The 18,346-nt window shown below is 43.9% G+C and overlaps 1 protein-coding gene across 1 annotated transcript in view; it reads right to left on the bottom strand.

Moving 5' to 3' along the window:
- Positions 1 to 12,476, bottom strand: part of CTSE (cathepsin E) — a 14,112-nt gene extending 1,636 nt beyond the window's left edge. Inside the window, exons 1-8 of the mRNA XM_011990391.1 lie at positions 12,283 to 12,476; positions 11,475 to 11,631; positions 10,728 to 10,845; positions 9,625 to 9,743; positions 4,617 to 4,816; positions 2,451 to 2,573; positions 952 to 1,093; positions 752 to 850 (exon numbers count right to left, since the gene is read on the bottom strand). Coding sequence (XP_011845781.1) covers positions 752 to 850; positions 952 to 1,093; positions 2,451 to 2,573; positions 4,617 to 4,816; positions 9,625 to 9,743; positions 10,728 to 10,845; positions 11,475 to 11,631; positions 12,283 to 12,350 — 1,026 coding nt within the window. The 5' untranslated portion in view covers positions 12,351 to 12,476. The remainder of the gene's footprint in view (positions 1 to 751; positions 851 to 951; positions 1,094 to 2,450; positions 2,574 to 4,616; positions 4,817 to 9,624; positions 9,744 to 10,727; positions 10,846 to 11,474; positions 11,632 to 12,282) is intronic.
- Between the last annotated feature and the right edge of the window lie 5,870 nt (positions 12,477 to 18,346).

The following is an 18,346-nucleotide window of genomic DNA, read 5'->3' as shown; positions in this document are numbered from 1 at the left end:
CAATTGAGGTGCACTCTGGTATTTTCTACCACATTCCAATTCATCAAAAAATGTAGGTCATGATCTTATGATCTTATTTATTTATTTATTTATTTCTGATGCAGTTACCCTGATGCTGTCAGTGACTCTTGGAAAAATTAGTGTGTTGAAATGTAGTGCCAAATACCTACAATGCTGGAAATTCAGACCAACTGTGGTGTGAAGTGCTCGCAGGTGTCCAAAAGGTCCAGGAGTTCCCTTTCTACTTCACCCTACAAACTTGAGAATTTACTGCAACAAAAGACATTTTCTTGCTAGAGGAGGAATGTTAATTTGAATGTTAGGACAAATATAATCTTATTCTCCACTCCTCCCTGCAAACAGCTCATATCTTGAACCATTTATTTAACTCTCTGAGTCTCGATATTCTAACCTATAAAATGAGATAGTAATCGCTCCAGTCTGACCTGGTGGTAGAGGAGATTAAACTTTGTCAGTTGAAAAGTCCTACATGGCAATATCAGAAGACTTCCTTAAATGGCTTGCCAGAACTTTACTACTGCTTCACGGCAGAACTGGAAATTAGAACAAGCCCCATGGTCTTTCCATCACAGGCAGCTGTGTCCCTCCCAGAGGGAATGCCACCTCAGAGCAGAACAATGCGGGGCGGGGCTTAGGGTAAAGTCGGGCAAAGTGCAGGCGACTGAAAAGGGGAAGTGGTAGGCATGTGGGGAGGGCCTTGTGGCCTGCAGAATAAGGAAATAGTTCTTACCAGCAGGGTGTAGGCAGTTGGGCTGAGGGTGTAGGGGACTCCGTTGATGGTGAAGGTGACATCCGGCATGACATTAAGGTTGGCACACTCCACAGCATACTAAAACCCAATACGGAGGATCTGTTTAGAGTCTTCCCACCTCCCAAGAGAAGGCCTGGCTCTCCTGCCCCCACCATTCCCTTCCCCAGGCAGGCACTCACTTCTCCATCCACGGGGGCTGCCCCGATGGCATTTTGCAGCTGCTTAATCTTGTCGGAAGGGCCAGTGATGAGGGAAGTCCCTGTGTCCACAATGGCCTGGCAGCCCTCGGAGCAGAACATCACAGTGCCTCCCACCTGAATGCTGAGGCGACAGAGTTGCAGTCAGCCCACCTTCCCTCCCCTGGCTCCTAGGAAACTCCCACTCTTTTGTGGGCTCTCCAGCACCTGGAGCACATTAATGATTTCCCCCCACCATATGAGTGTTCCTCAGTTGTTTTCTACTGAGATCCATAGGAAGAAATCTGTTTACTTCTCGACCCAGTGCACACACACACCCATTCATGCAATTGAGGTGCACTCTGGTATTTTCTACCACATTCCAATTCATCAAAAAATGTAGGTCATGATCTTATGATCTTATTTATTTATTTATTTATTTATTTGAGATGGAGTCTCACTCTGTCGCCTAGGCTGGAGTGCAGTGGCTCGACCTCAGCTCACTGCAACCTTTGCCTCCCAGGTTCAAGCGATTCTCCTACCTCAGCTTCCCGAGTAACTGGGACTATAGGCGTGTGGCACCATGCCTGGCTAATTTTTGTAGTTTTAATAGAGACAGTGTTTCACCATGTTGGCAAGGATGGTCTGAGTCTCTCGACCTTCTGATCCACCTGCCTCGGCCTCCCAAAGTCCTGGGATTACAGGTGTGAGCCACCACGCCTGGTCAGGATCTTCTAAAATGATGTCATGACCCATAAATAGGTGAATTCCTACAGTGTGAAAAACCCTCAATAGACAGTGAGCATTGAGACCTTTTATTTTTTGCATTCCTAATGCCTGATACCTTGCAGGAACTCAATCCTAGCTAAATTGAAACTTGAACTGCACTTTTCCAATTCCTGCATTGTCTAGCACAGCGCTAGGTATGAGGCAGGCATGTAGTCCCACTTCCCCAATTGCTTCATGCCCAGATACTGTATATATTTCCCAGCTCAGTTTCAATGTAATCCCCTCCATGACGCACAGGAGAGTTCTTCAGATAGAAGCTGTCGTGCCTGTCTGCTGGACCACGTTGATGGCACCTCTCTTGGAGCACTGACCACCTTCCATCTTATAGGATAGCGGTTTGGGTGCCTCTCATCTTCTGTACAAGTTTTTTGAGGGCAAGATCTGAATCCAATTCACCTGTGCAAACCCCCATGTTACTCATCCCTCGCCTTGTGTGTCAGTGTTGAAAGAACAAAGGGGAGCAGGCTGTACGCTAGTGTTGACTGTCTGTTGAATTAAAGGCACGCCACATGTACAAGGAAGGAAGCTTTGTCTGCTGCCCTGGTTACAGAGGTCCCTTCCTGCACACTTGCTCAGCACCTCCATACCTTCAACCACAGTAAGCTTCTGGCATCCTCTGCTAGCGACCAGTGGTTTTTCAGTTAATTCCGTTTGAGTTGTGCCTCTTTTGAGTCTACCCCTAGTACTGTAACTACTTCATGGGGAATACTCACTTATCCAGCGCAATCTGCCAGTAGCCTTGCTTGGTGACTGGGACCCAATTCAGGCTCCCAGAGAAATGGGAGTGGTCGTAGCCTCCGAAAATCAGCTCACTCCCCGCACCACCTTCTGGGTTACTACATGGAGAGAAATACAAACTGTCCAGGAAGGGCCACTGCAAAACTCTAGGGGTGAGTCTCAGCTAAGACACTTTGCTTCTTGGTCTCATACCAAGCAGCCAGGTAGGCAGAAACATCAGCCTAGGCTTTGAGACCAGGACTCTGACTACTGCAAGTGGATTGGTCTGGGCCTTTTTGACACAAGATTAGAAACAGCTCCCCTTGACCATTTGTGAATGTCCTTCTGCTTCTTGGATAAAAAGGTTAAGGAGTTGGGAAATGGGGCCAGCAGGTCTGTCATTCAGAACCAAGGCCAGGACCATCCTGGGTGGGTACACATTGTGTGACTTGAAGCAACCCCCAAAGACACCTTTTCCCAAGGTATCTTCCCCACTATGGTTGTGACAGCACCTGGTGTTTTTGTGTTCTCCACTCATTATGTTAAGGCAAAGAGGCCGATTTGAATGTATCATGACTTACTAGAGCTTGAACACTTATTTCCATTGGTATTGATATCTCAGATTATGTTCTGGAACCTAGCAAGATTCTGGAGAAATCGGACCTAAGACAGATTCATTTTGAGGAGGAAAAGGATCAGAAAGATACAAAACTGAAATCAGGGTAGTAAAGAGGAGAGAAGGGAATACCTGTAGGAATTTTAGGACAGTGGTTTTAGAGAGGGAGTGGGGAAAGGAACTCACATTTGTTGATTACCTTGGTGCAAGGCCCTGTACTGGGGATTTTGTCTATCTAAACTTATTTAACTCACATCAACCTAGTGGTCCGTGGGAGAAACTGAGCCTCAGTGAGATGAAGCAATGTAAGTGGCAGGATTCAAATTCAGGTCGGTCTGACTGCCAAGCCTCGATATTCCCCATTACAGCCCACTTTTCCCAGGCGACGAGAAAAGGAAGTTCTGCAAGGGGAAGCAGAAGTGTCTAGACAACCTGCCTCTCTCACTCACAGCTCTGCCTAGGCCTGGTACTGAGTGCCGTCATGCTGGAGAGGAAGCACAGCTTGATAGGGAAAATCCAGGACCCTCCATGTGGGAGAGGGGAATGAGAGGAATGGGCTTATGCTGAAACAGAGTGAATGCAGGCCAGGTCTGACCTGGAAGCAGTCAGGAAGGTCAGAAATCACCTTCCTGTGTAAGGAGGAAGAGGAAATGACCCTCCAAGGATGCCAGGCAAGAGTGCCTAGAAACAACAAACATTGTTGTTGTTTTCCAACAACAATGCAATTTTTAAAAATTGTTGTAAAAATATGTAACATGAAATGTACTATCTTACCCATTTTTGAGTCTACAATTCAGTAGTGTTAAGTATGTGCACACTGTGTAAAATCCAGACCTTTCATTTTACAGAACTGGAATTTTATACCCATTAGGCCATCAACAATTGTTTAAGAACTCCTCACTTCCCCTCCCCAGGCTCTGGCAACTGGCAGTCCACTTTCTGCCTGCGAATTTGACTACTCTAGGTACCTCACCTAAGTGGAATCATACAGTATTTGTCTTTTTATGACTAGCTTATTTCACTTCGCATTATGTCCTCAAGTTTCTTCTGTATTGTAGCATATCTCAGAATTTTCTTCCTTTCTAAGACTGAATAATATCTGATTGTTTGGATATGCCACATTTTGTTTACTCATCCATCAGTATGCAATTATTTCATTGTCAGTTTAACTTTTTCATTTGTTTCTGCCTGCTCCTCCTGCAGGTGCTGTCGTTCTTGTTTCACTGTGTCCCCAGTGTGAGCATCATACTCAGCATATAATAGGAGCTTGATATTTAGTGACAGCATCAATGAAGAACCAATCCCAGAGATTCCTTAAATTTAAGCCAGTGTAGTAGAGTTTACAAAGCGCTTTCACAACTACTTGATGAAGCAAATCCCATTTCCTCAATATTCAGAGAGGTTAAATGTTTTGACTAAGATCACACAGCTGATAATAGACCAAGCTAAAGACCCAAATCAGGTCTTTTGACGGCTAAGTCAAGAGCACGTGTTGTCTCCCTATAGTTATAACTGACTTTAACCTCACAGTCTTGATGGGTCTTACCTGCTCATGTAGACAGAAAACATTGGCAAGTCCACCAGGTTCTGAGCCATCATGTTGTCAAACACTGGAGTCACTCCTCCCACAGCCAAGGAGGGGTATCCCAGGCCCAGAATTCCATCAAACTCTGCATCCACAAAGGTCTGGCCTGGCTCTGTGACACTTTCTCCAAACTGCTGGCCAACCACAGTCAGTCCTTCCACCTGGCAGGAGAAAGCCCACAGGAAAATGGCACAGGGGATTGCTGGCAAAGAGTTTGATTCCTGGATTCTCCTCTGTCTTGAAGTTAATTCTTCTCCTTCCCAACTTTCCTTGACTAAATAAGCACAAAGATGCTTGCTATATTCTCAAGAAACAGAACATTCCAAAACCTCAGAAGCCCTCATGCACCTGCCAATCATTGCGCTCCTACTCAAGAAGAGCCAGTCTCCTGACTTCTAATAGCGTATATTGGTTTTGCCTATTTTTTGGATTTTATATAAATGGAATCATCCCATATGAACGCTTTGGTATCTGGCTTCTGTCACTCAACATTGTGCTTATTGCACACTGTTTTTTTGTAACTTGTTTCAGAAAATTTTGCCTCCCCTAAGATTTTGAAAACATTTTCCCATGTTTTCTTCTAAAAGCTTTATTGTTTACCTTTCACATTGAGATCTGGAGTCTATCTGAAATGTGGTAATGTGTAAGGTAGGAGTCAAGATTTATTTTTTTCTATCTGGATATTCATATGACCTGGCACTACTTAATAAATATACCACCATTTCCTCCACATACTGCAGTGTCATGTTCAACATAAATCAGATGACTGTGTGGATAGGTTTTGTATTTTCTGTTCTGTTCCATTTGTATATTTTTAAAATTCTGTGCCAACACCACACATCTACATTGCTGTAACTTTATAATAAATCTTAATATTTACCAGTGTTTTTCTTCAGCAAGGTTGTTTTGGTGTATTACACATCCATATAAATGTTAGAATCAGTTTGTTAATTTCTAAGAAAAAGTGCTCTTGTTTTAATTGGAATAAAATTGGTTCTATAGATCAATTGGAAAAAATCTGACTTTTAAATAAAACAGAGTCATTCAATCTATGAGCATGGTTTAGTTTTCAATACAGGTCTTCTTTTAATTTTATTCAGTAACATTTGTGATTTTTATGCAAGTCTTTTACTTTTATTTAGTAAAGTTTTCTATTATCAGAGTAGAGTTCTTGCACATTTTTTGGTTAAATTTGCTTCAAAGTAGCTATGGTTTTGATGGTGTTATAGTGTCACTAAAAATCTATTTGCCATTTGTTTTACTTGCTACAGGTTGAGCATCACAAATCTGAAAATCTGAAACTGAAGTGCTTCAAAATCCAAAACTTTTTGAGTGCCAACATGACGCTAAAAGAAAATGCTCACTGGAGTACTACAGATTATGGATTTTCAGATTTGGGATACTAAACTGGTAGGTGTAATGCAAATATTTCAAAATCTGAAAAAATTTGAAACCTAAAAGACTTCCGGTCCCAAATATTTGTGATAAGGATTCACAACCTGTATATATAAATCCAAATGATTTTTCTTTGAGACGGAGTCTCATTCTGTCACCCGGGCTGGAGTGCCATGGCATGATCTCGGTTCTACTGCAACCTCCGCCTCCTGGGTTCAAGCAATTCTTCTGCCTCAGCCTCCTGAGTAACTGGGACTACAGGTGTGCGCCACCACGCCTGGCTAATTTTTGTATTTTTAGTAAAGATGGGGTCTCTCCATGTTGGTCAGGCTGGTCTCAAACTCCTGACCTTATGATCCACCCGTCTCAGCCTCCCAAAGTGCTGGGATTACAGGCGTGAGCCACCATGCCTGGCCCTAAATGATTTTTTTATGTTGACCTCATATCCAGCAACTTTGCTAAGTTCACATATTAATCCCAATATCCTTTCTGTAGATATTTTTGGATTTTCTACTTATGGAGTCTTGTCATACATTAATAACGACAGTGTTATTTCTTCCTTCTCCATCTTAATGTTCTTCGTTTCTTTTTTTCTTGTTGCACTGGCTAGGATTTTCAGTACAATGTGGAATAGAAGTGGTGAGATTGAGTGTCCTTGTCTCATTCTTGATCATATGGAGAAGTCTCTCGACAATTCACCATTAAGTATAAAGTTTGCTGTGGGCTTCTTTGTAGATGAAGCCCTTCATCTTTATCAGATTAAGGGAGTTACTTTCTATTCCTAGTTTGCTAAGGGTTTTTCTTGAAGTCATGAATAGATGTTGAATGTTATTAATCTATTAATATAATCATATTGGTCATATGATTTCTCTCCTTTTATTCTGCTAAATGATAAATTCCTAGAAAGATGACCCTTGGTTAAGATGTATTATCTTTTTATACACCACAAGATTTTATTTGCTAGTATTTCATTTAGAACTTTTGCATCTACATTCATGAGAGAAAGATTGGTCTGTAATTTTACATTTTCTTTTATTATAATGTCCTTTTCAAGTTTCATTATTAAAGTTGTGCTGGTTTCATAAAATGAGTTATAAAGTGTTTTTACTTTATCAAATATCTGGAAGAGTTTGTGAATTTTTTTTTTTTTTTTTTAGTGTTTAGAAGAATTTATCAGTGAGGCTTTTCTTTGTGGAGTTTTCTTTGTGGAAGGATTTTTTAATAACAGAGTATATCTTTAACAGATTCACATTTTCTAACTTTTGTTTTTGCATCAGTTTTGGTATGCTGTATTTCTCAAGGCATTTGTTGAGTTTTTGAAGATTGTAAAATTTATCAATATAAAATTATTCTTGATAACTTTAGGGTTCTCTTTCTCATTTCTAATACTGTTAAATTGTATTTTCTTTCTTTTTTCTTAATTAGTCATGTCAGAGATTAACCAATTTTATTACTCTTGCAAAAAATTAATTCTTGGCTTTGTTAATTTCCTGTGTGATCTCTCTATTTCATTAATGTCCCATTCTACTCTTTATTATTTCCTTCCTTTTGATTTCTTTGGGTTTGATGTACTATTATTTGTTTATGGTTTGCTCATTTTCTTGTTATTTGTTTCTTGAAATAGGAACTTAGATAATTGATTATTAGCATTTCTATTAATAATACATGCATTTCAGGCTAAACGGTCCCTTTAAGGGCTACATCAGCTTCATCTACACATTTTGGCATGTCCTATCTTTATTATGTCAGTCAGGGTTTGATAAGAGAAGCAGAGCCATTAGGAGGTACTATAGATATAGATGAAATGATATGGATATAGATATTGATTATATGCAACTGTGGGTGCTAGTTAAACAGTGTACTTGTTTCTGGCCTGGTGCTGCAGCTGCTGTCTACAGTTTGCACAGCAGAAAGGGAAGATAGATGTCAAGTGGGAGAAAAAGGGCCAGTTGGAACCCATGAGTGTGAGGGTGGACTGGAACCCTCATTGTTCTCTCCCTGTCCCCAAGTCTCCATCCTCAATGATGGGGATGTTCTGCAGCAAAATCTGATGATTCTTCATAGAGGTAAGTGCACACCTGGCCCTGGAGCCAGAAAAACTGAGGGAAGGAGCAGTGCAGCTGACATTGCTGTGGGCTTGGCTGCTGCCCTACACCAGCCAGGTGAGCCAACAGATAGGTGACAAGCTATAGGCACAAATTCCCCTTTCTATTCCCATTTCAGTGCCTTCCCTGCATCTCAGAGGTTATTGTGATGATCAGTTTGGGATGTAGCCTTCTAAATAGTTATTTGTACTTTTATATATATATTATGTGTAATTAGATATATAATATATATGTATATGTCATAATATATATAATTTTATATATAATATATATACACATTACATATATGATATGTTATGTTAATATATTATGTAATAGATTAGTATATTATATTATATATTAATATACACAACATATTAATTAATAACACATAATATATTATTAATATAATACATTATATCACTTATAATATATTATATAAATAATATTATATAACATATTAATATAATGTATTGCATATCATATTAAGTATATAATATATAACATATATAAAATTATGCAATTATTATAGACTACATCTAATATATATTATATCTATATAAAATATACAGATGGATATATACAGTATACTATATATTATATATTCATACATAAGGATATTATATAATATATATGTAATGTGTGTATGCACACACACACAAATAGTTCCAATAGAAAATGCAGTGCATTATTTTATCTCTATGATATTTTTACATAGATGGTGTTCTTCTGCTTCTGGAGTTCTTTCAGCTGATAATATGTCCTACTCCACCCACTCTAAGGGATGTTGATGAAAGCTGTGCCCTCCTGGCCTCGGGAATACCCCCCCATGGACCAATGCTCGCCAGGAATAGGTCAACCTCTGTTTCTCCCAAGGCCCAGGCATATATTGCTGTCTATAAGCCTGAAAAAGTACCTGGTTCTCTGTCCCCACATTTGTCTGATTCCCATAGTTCTAGGACCCATAGAACTTCAGAGGGAGTCAGAGGGTCAGAGGTCAGAGGGAGTTTGAGGAACAGCTCATGAGCTCAGCACTGAGTTCAGTTTGGGCCTTGGCCTTTGGACAACTGGGTTTCTGCCTTGGCTCTGTGACTGGGCTCTCATTTCAGACCTTGCCCCCTTATTTTACTGAGTCCAAACCTCGCCCGCTGACATGGGCTTCTTTATCCTTTAAGATGGCGACCTGGTCTTATCTCCTCAATGCCCTAGAGACTGGAGATCCAGCTGTGCACCCTGCCAACAGGCTTTGTGCACTGGGCACTGCTTCCTGCCGGAGTCCCCCTGCGCTGTCCTCCCCCAGGGCGCAGCGTGCTGTGCAGACTGACCCACTGCTACCATCTCAGGTGGGGAGTGTTGGTCCCCCTTTCCCCTAGAAGTTAGTCCTAACCCCTGTTTCCACCCATTCCTGAGGCAGTTTTGAAACTCAAGACCTCTGCATAAGTCTCCCAAGTTTCTGGCCAAGAGAGAAAAGATGAAGGACTTGCACTCACAGAGACTTGGTCAGCTCCAATGATCCCGGACAAACTCCCGGTTCCATACTGAATGGAGAAAGATTGCCCAGGCTGGCTGTACGTGCTGGACTGGGAAGGCTGGAACCTGGTGTGCGTCTCTGGAAAAAAGTGCATTGCTCTTGCCTATGCCATCGGCTCACTGCCTGCATCCTCGCCCTGATGCCACCCAGCCCCAGTGTGGCAGGGTCTCTTCCCTTAGCTCTCAACACTGAGGGAGAGCCCCTAGAAGCCTGGCGATGCCCCTCCCTAGTGAGCAACTACATTTCCCTCTAGCTACAGATGTGACCTAATTGGAAACCAAATAGCTGTCCCTGAGCAAACCTGATTGTCCACAATGACCTCATGAGGCACACCAAGATAAGTGCCATTTATCAGGCGCCAGCCACAGTCCCTGCCACCCGTTGTGGGTCAGAGGTTGGTCTTCAGAAGAAACTCAGGGGTAAACAATTGCCCCAGGAAATTACTCCCAACTTTTCTCCCAACCTGTGGACATCTCTAGCCTTGGGCTTTCCAGGGAGATTCTGTCTCTGGGACTTGTCCTGTGTAAAACAAGTCATCTTTCTGTAGCTCTTCTTTTCCAATCCTTGCTGAAACCTCCGAGTTACCTCTGGCCAAATGGACCCACCCATGCCATTGTGCCCCACCAGCCGCACCTCTGTGCACCAGGAGATAAGGCTACCAAGCCTCCTTGAAGCAAGCAGACTGTCTACACTAGAACCCAACTAACCTACCTGCTCAGAAATAACCAATTAAATTAAACTTTCCCCTACATTCCTTTGGGTGTTCCAAAGGAAGTGAGTCATTATGTCAAAGATTTCTCTTTTCAATGGCTTTCTTTCTATTAATTCTGATCTGTATGGAAGTTGCTCTCTTGCACAGCAGCCACATTTTAGTTCTTCCTTGGCCTTGCTCTTTCTCTGCTGTAAGCAGTTCCAGGGCAGACTCAAAGACGGAGAGGGGAAGCTGGTGTGGCAGGGGTGGCCAGTTTCTGGAACCTAAGCCCCGCTTCCCCAGAGTATCAGGCTTGGCTTCCCAGGACTGGCCCCCAGACATTCTTTGCTGGTGCTCCTGGCCCCACTTACTGCAGGCTGGGCTGGTGCAGTACACAGAGGGGACCCAGAGATTGGAGGAGCCAGTGTCGAAGATGACAGTGAAGTTCTGTGGTGGGGAGCCAATGGAGATAGTGCCGAAGTATTCCATCTGCAAGGAAGAGTGAGAAGGAAAGCGGGTGTGGGTGGTGGCGAGGGACAAGGGTGCTCACCAGGAAGCCAAGGGAAAGCTCCCTGGGGCCAAAGCCTGGGGTACTACAGACTGGAGTTTACAGAGCCTAGAAAGTGGCAATGCTGGAAAATAAAAGGTAAAAGGAGCAGAGAAATGGTTATGAGTGAGGAAATCAAACCAAGCCTCTGGCTACTTCATTTGATTTTACTTGCATTAACCTGATTCTTATAAATACATTGTAGGAGAGGCAGTGGAGGAAGAACCACCTGTTTTACAGACTAGGGAACTAGGGCTGGGAGAGGTTAAGTAACTTGCCTAAGGGTACACAGCCAGTAAGCTGCCCAGCTGAGAGCAGAAGCAGGGGCCTTCAGTGTGGGATGATGCTTTCACTCCCAGCCCTTTCCTTCTGCAGAGAGCTCTGACATTTGGTTGGGGCCTGCTTAGCCAACTCCATGGCGACCCAGGGAATCAGTCCCCATGGATCATCCATCCAAGTGAAGAAATCCACAATGGCCTTCAGCGCTACTGATATGGCACTGGCCATGCCCTGATGCTGGGCCTTCCTCCAGCTCCCACCTCTCCCCAGCCCTGATCCCAGGAGGCCTCACATCCAAGTAGTTGATGAGGGGTTCGTTGGCACTCTGGTCCATTGAGCAGGACTCGGTGAACTGGATCATGTCCAAATTCTGGGATTTCCAGAGCTCAGAGAGCTGGCTCCGTGCCCGCAGCTTCTTCTTGAGGGACGGATGCCTCCTGAGGGGCACCCTAGAGACAAAGCCCAGTGTGAGGAGGAGATGTACTTCTACCTCCCTCTTTCCCCTGTTCCCATCCCATTTTCTCAGGGGCCGACTAGAGAAGACAGAGGGGGGAATCTGCAAGACAGCATGCAGGATCAGCGTCCTCTCTGCCATTCAGACTGCCCAGCCTCATCTCTGCCCTGGAGAGTCTTAGAATCTTAGAGTGGAAATGGCTCCCCTCCTGGAGCTGAGCTCTTTGAGATCTTCTAGGAAAATGGAAGATGTGGGGAGGTCTGCAGTTTTACACGAACATCATGAAGGGCTGATTTAAAGGGACAGAAAACTCTTGGAGGCAGTGATGGTCAGTCCCCTGGGGAAGTACTGGGGTGCTTTGAGCTACAAACCACAACTGCAGGTTTCTGCTCTTTTGCAACACAAGAAGCTCCCCGGGACTTGGGAAGACACCTCCATGGAGGTGGAGGCAGGAGGATGACTTGTTGAGGACTGGAGATGAAGGCCATTCACAGACGGCCACTGGGTAAGCCTCTTCCATGCATTGATGCAAACCCTCAGCTTCTCCTCCTCTTCATCTCCCTGTCAGCTTTCCTATCCCAGAGCAGCCCTGAGCTGCAGGGCAGGGGTCTACCCAGCTGAACACAGTGCGGGGATGTCTCCTCACCTGTGAAGTGATCCTTGGGCCTCTCCCAGGTCCAGGAGCACCAGCAGCAAAAGAAGGAGCGTTTTCATTGTGGGTCCGACGGTCTGACCAGCAGCTTCTCCCTTGCCCCCTCCTTTCTTCTCTCCCCGAGGGCAGTGGGAACGGACTTTCCCTAACTCTCAGACCTACCCAGCCCAGTCTGAGGGCTGAATGATAAGGCCCTGGAGTCATTAGCCATGCCCAGAGTAAATACAGCATGTGGAACAGGGCGTTCCCCCTCCACCCCTCCGTCCCTTTCCCACCTACAAGAGGAGTGTGAGTCTGGGAGTAGAACTTGGGGGTCCGTGCATTCTCTGTGAGCGAGAGGGTCCTCTGAGGCTTGGCTTCTCCCAGGGCCTTGGCACCTCTCCTGGCCCCAAGAAACCCTGTGTTAATGAATCCAGAGGGCAGCACATCCCTGGCTGCCTGGAAGCGCCCACTGAGCTGTTACCGCGAGAGCTCTAGCTGGAGACTCTGGAGGCGTGGGAGCTGACTTGTCATGGGTGGCAGGATTCTCACGCAAAGTATTCATCCGTCTGTTTTCTCAGTGATTGTTCTTCTCTCCTCAGTCTCTCAAATGCTCCAAAGGCAGTTTACCCTTCCCTGGCCCACTTTGAAGCACAAACCAGCACTCCTCAAAGGTCCTGAAATGGGAAAATGTGGCTGCGGATTCATGGAGCCCACTCTCCTGACTCCAAGGACTTGATGAATCTGGGGCTGGGGCTCAGGGGTGTATGGAGGAGAATGCAGGGGCAGCGAGGGAGGGTCAAGGGCGTCAGCGTCTGGAGCAAGTGCCCGCATGAGTCTACTAGAGTGGCCATGATAAAGTACTGAGGCCTGAAACAACAGAAATTTATTTTCTCACTATTCCGGAGGCTGGAAGTCCAAGATCAAGGTGCTGGCAGACTTGGTTGCTTCGGAGTCCTCTCTCCTTGGCTTGCGGATGGCTGCCTTCTCTCTGTGTCTTCACATGGGTCTTCCCTCAGCATGTGTTTGTGTCCACATTTCCTCTTATAAGGACACTAGTCATATTGGAGTAGGGCTCACCCTAATGACTGCATTTATCCTTAATACCTCTTTAAAGACCCTGTCTCCAAATACAGTCACATTCTGAGGTACTAGGGGTTAGGACATCAACATGGATTTTGGGGGACAGAGTTCAGCCCTTAACAGTGCTCAGGGACAATAGGATCTTCTATCTGTTAAGTGGGACTAAGCGCAGGGGTGGAGAGTGAGTGGGGCTCAGGCCTTAGTTACCGCAGTGTGTGAAACCCCCTCACCATCAGCCTATCTCTGTGGCCACCCGCCTCATAAACAGATGGTGGGGCTTCACAGCCTGGGGTGGGGATGAAGGGGTTACAGGAAGGAAGACGCTGACCCTGACTCAAGTTAATTGGACCCTCTTAGCCAGGGCAGCAGCGGCCACCACCATGTGCCAATGCTTCCAGAGGGCACTAGCTCAGCAGTAGGAAGTAGGTGGCCTGGGTTTAGCTTTAGCTCTGCTCTGACCAGCTAGTGGTCTGGAAAATCTCTTCAGTGCTATGGGATCTGCCTTTCATCTCTGAAGTTCAAAAGACAAGCAAACGTGGAGTATGGAGCTAAGTCAAACATGCCGTTGGGTCCAAAAATGTTAAAAAGACATCAAAAAGACTTAAGGAACAGCCTAGACCTTTGACCCCTGAACCCAAGGCAACAAAGCCTCTTTGACATTTCCCAGGAGCCCGTCTCGTTGACCTTTCACTGGGGAGAGTGGTCTAACCCTAGAAGGTCAGCTTCAGTCAGAAGTGGCTAGAAGTGCAGATCATTCATTTTGGCAGTAAGCTCTGCCACGGTTTGCCCATAACTGCTTACTCACCAGATACCTTAGTTTTGTCATCTGCCAAATACCCTACCTACATCAATGGGTTTTTAAGGAGGATTAAATAATAAAGTACAGATGTACTTGTTGTACTGCATTCTGCTTTACTGCGCTTTGCAGATACTGCTTTTTTTTTTTAATTGAAGGTTTGTGGCAAACCTGTGTCAAACAAGTCTATCAGCACCATTTTTCCAATAGCATGTGTTCATTTTGTGTCTGTGTCACATTTTGGTAATTCTTACAATATTTCAAACTTTTTCGTGATTATTTTATCTGTTATGGTGATCTGTACTCAGTGACCTTTGATGTTACTATTGTAATTGTTTTGGGGTACCACAGACAGCACCCATATAAGACAGAGAATTTAATAAGTATAATTGTGTGTTCTGATTGCTCCATTGCTCTACTAACTGGCCATTCCCCCATCTCTCTCTCTCTCTCTCCCTCTCTTTCTCTCCCTCTCAGGCCTTCCTATTGCTTGAGACACAACAATATTGAAATTAGGCCAATTAACAATTCCATGATGACCTCTAACTGTTTAAGTGAAAGGAAGAGTTGCATGTTCCTCACTTTAAATTCAAAGCTAGAAAATATTAAGCCTAGTGAGGAGGCCATGTTGAAAGCCAAGAAGGGACGAAAGCTAGGCCTGTTATACCAAACAGTTACCCAAGTCATGAATGCAAAGAAAAAGTTCTTAAGGGAAATTGAAGGTGATATTACAGTGAACACACAAATGATAAGAAAGCAAAATAGTTTTCTTACTGATATGGAGAAAGCGTTATTGGTCTGGATAGAAGATCAAGGCAGTGACAACATTTCCTTAAGTCAAAGCCAAATCCAGAGCAAGGCTCTAACACTCTTCAATTCTATGAAGGCAGAGAGAGGTGAGGAAGCTGCAGAAGAAAAGTTGGAAGCTAGCAGAGATTGGCTCATGAGGTTTAAAGAAAGAAGCCATCTCCATAGGTGAAGCCTATGGAGATTTCTGCAAGGTGAAGCAGAAAGTCCCAAAGCAGAAGCTGCAGCAAGTTATCCAGAAGATCTAGCCAAGATCATTGATGAAGGTGGCTACACTAAACAACAGATTTTTAACATAGACAAAATAGTCTTATACTGGAAGAAGATACCTCCTAGGACTTTCATACTAGAGAGAAGTCAATGCCTGGCTTCAAATCTTCAAAGAACAGCCTGAATATTTTGTTAGGGGATAACGCAGCTGGCGACATGAAGCTGAAGCCAATGCTCATTTGCCCATTCTGAAAATCCTAGGGCCCTAAAGAACTATGCTAAATAGAGTCTGCTTGGGCTCTATCAGTGGAACAACACAGCCCTGGATGACAGCACATTGGTTTACAGCATGGTTTACTGGATATTTTAAGCTTGCTTTTGAGACCTACTCTCAGAAAAAAAAAAAAAAAAAAAATTCCTTTCAAAATTTTACTACTCATTGACAACGCAACTCATTGCCAAAGAGCTCTGATGGAGATTCATAAGGAGATAAATGTTTTTATGCCTGCTAACCCAATATTCATTCTGCAGCCCATGGATCAAGGAGTAATTTTGACTTTCAAGTCTTATTATTTAAGAAATGCATTTTGTAAAGCTATAGCCACCATAGATTGTGATTCTGATGGATCTGGGCAAAGTAAATGGAAATCTTCTGGAAAGCATTCACCATTCTAGATGCCACTATGAATATTTATGATTCATGGGAGGCAGTCAAAATATAAAATTAAAAGGAGTTTGGAAGAAGTTGATTCCAATCCTCTTGGATAATTTTCAGGGGTTCAAAACTTCAGTGGAGAAAGTAACTGTAGATGTGGTGGGAACAGGAAGAGAACTAGAAGTGGAGCCTGAAGATGTGACTGAATTGCTGCAATCTCATGATCAAACTTGGATGGATGAGAAGTTGTTTCTTATGGGTGAGTAAAGGATGTGGTTTCTTGAGATGGAATCTACTCCTGGTGAAGATGCTGTGAACACTGTTGAAATGACAACAAAAGATTTTGAATATTGCATTAACTTGGTTGATAGCAGTAGTAGGGTTTGAGAAGATTACTCCAGTTTTGAAATAAGTTCTACTGTGAGTAAAATGCTATCAAACAGCATCATATGCTACAGAGAAATCTCCATAAAAGGAAGAGTCAATCCATGTGGCAAACTTCATTGTTTTCTTAGTTTAAGAACTGGGCACAGTAGCTCATGCCTGTAATCCCAGCATTTTGGGAGGCTGAGGCGGGCAGATCACCTGAGGTCAGGAGTTTGAGACCAGCCTGACCAACATGGAGAAACTCCATCTCTACTAAAAATACACAAATTAGGTGGGCATGGTGGCATACGCCTATAATCCCAGCTACTCGGGAGGCTGAGGCAAGAGAATTGATTGAACCTGGGAGGTGGAGGTTGCGGTGCACTGAGATCATGCCACTGCACTCTAGCCTGGGCAACAAGAGTGAAACTCCATCTCAAAAAAAATAAATACATAAATAAATAAAAGAAAAAGAAAGAAATTGTCATGACCACCCCAAACCTGGAGCAACTATCACCTTGATCAGTCAGCAGCCATTAATGTTAAGGCAAGACCTCCACCAGCAAAAAGGTCATGACTCCCCGAAGGCTCAAATGATTGTTAACATTTTTAGCAATAAAGCATGTTTTCTTTAAGATGTTTTTAGACACAATGCTATTGCACACTTAACAGACTACAGTACAGCATACACATAACTTTTATGTGCATTTGGAAACCAAAAAACTTGTGTGACTGACTTTATTGCAATCTTCACTTTATTGCAGTAGTCTGGAACCAAACCCACAGTAGCTCCAAATGATACCTGCATATGGAAGTTCTTGAAAAACTGTAACATGTCATGTGAACGAAAGATTGTCACTAAAAAACTTCAGCGTTTCAGAAGTGCTGGAAAGCTTCTTACAAACTCTCAAGGCAAACCCACTTGTATAGCAGAATGAGAAAACTGAGGCAGAGAGGCAAAGTGATCAGCCCAAGAGCACATGGTTCATTTAGTGGCTGATCTAGGATTAGGACTCAGCCCTTCTAACTTCTAGGCGGGCAATCTTTCTGCTACAGAATTATAGCATCATTATCACTGAACTGTTGAAAGGAGCATAACCATAACCCCTTCCTCCTTTTCCATCTTTCAGACCTCTCCCCACATCCCCCTTGCCCCTGTTTACTAAATGTAGAGGGTTTGCCTGGCCCAGGCTTGAGAAAAAGCTGACTGGTCCTTGCAGCTGTGGGCCACCTGATACTGAGTGGAGCAGATAGAGCCTGGACTGCCTGCAAGGAGCCCCTGGGTCTAGCTGGATTTTGGAAAATTTGACAAAGGTTAGGAGCAGGAACACTGGGGATGCTTGTCAGAGCTAATGAGATCTGTCCTCTCCAGAGACATTGGGAGCTGAACCTACCCTGGCTGTAGATTACTGACTTTTTCCAGCAAGAACTAAATATTGCTGTGGACAATTTGAATACTTTCCAAAGAACAAAATACCTTAGGCATATGTGTGGTGGTCTGTGTGTGTCCTTTGAGCAGAGGGAGAGAGAAGAGCATTTGAGGTGAAATAGTATGATGTGGGGGGAAAGTGACACACAGTATAGGCAATGACCCAGACTCTCTGCATTAGGAGAGGGTCTTTGGAGAGAGAGGGAGAGAGAGACCCTCAGGAATGTGGACTGGAGGCTGACTGGATGTAGAGACTTTATTCCCAGAACATTTGAAAGCTGGTGGTGGTGTCACTATCTAGTGAACTTCTTTTGGAGCTTCAGCTACCAGAAAGTAAATTAATAATAAAAGGACATTTGGGAGGCTGAGGCAGGCAGATCATGTGAGGTCAGGGGTTCAAGACCAGCCTGGCTAACATGGTGAAACCTCGTCTCTACTAAAAATACAAAAATTAGCCGGGCATGTTGGCACACGCCTGTAATCCCAGTGACTCGGGAGGCTGAAGCCGGAGAATCTCTTGAACCTGGGAGGTGGAGGTTGCAGTGAGCCCAGATTGCACCACTGCACTCCAGCCTGAGAGGCCAACAGATGTCTCAAAATAATAATAATAATAATAATAATAATAATAATATAAGAGGACAGTGGCTCAGTGCTCTGTGGATCAGTTTTATCAGGGCTTGATAGCTCCTAGGACAGAGTCTGTTACTGTCAGACATGAGCTGGCTCCTGCTCA

The sequence above is a fragment of the Mandrillus leucophaeus genome, unplaced genomic scaffold, assembly GCF_000951045.1.
Source record: "Mandrillus leucophaeus isolate KB7577 unplaced genomic scaffold, Mleu.le_1.0 Scaffold38, whole genome shotgun sequence".
Classification (NCBI taxonomy): Eukaryota; Metazoa; Chordata; class Mammalia; order Primates; family Cercopithecidae; genus Mandrillus; species Mandrillus leucophaeus.
This window is presented reverse-complemented; position numbering and strand designations above follow the sequence as displayed.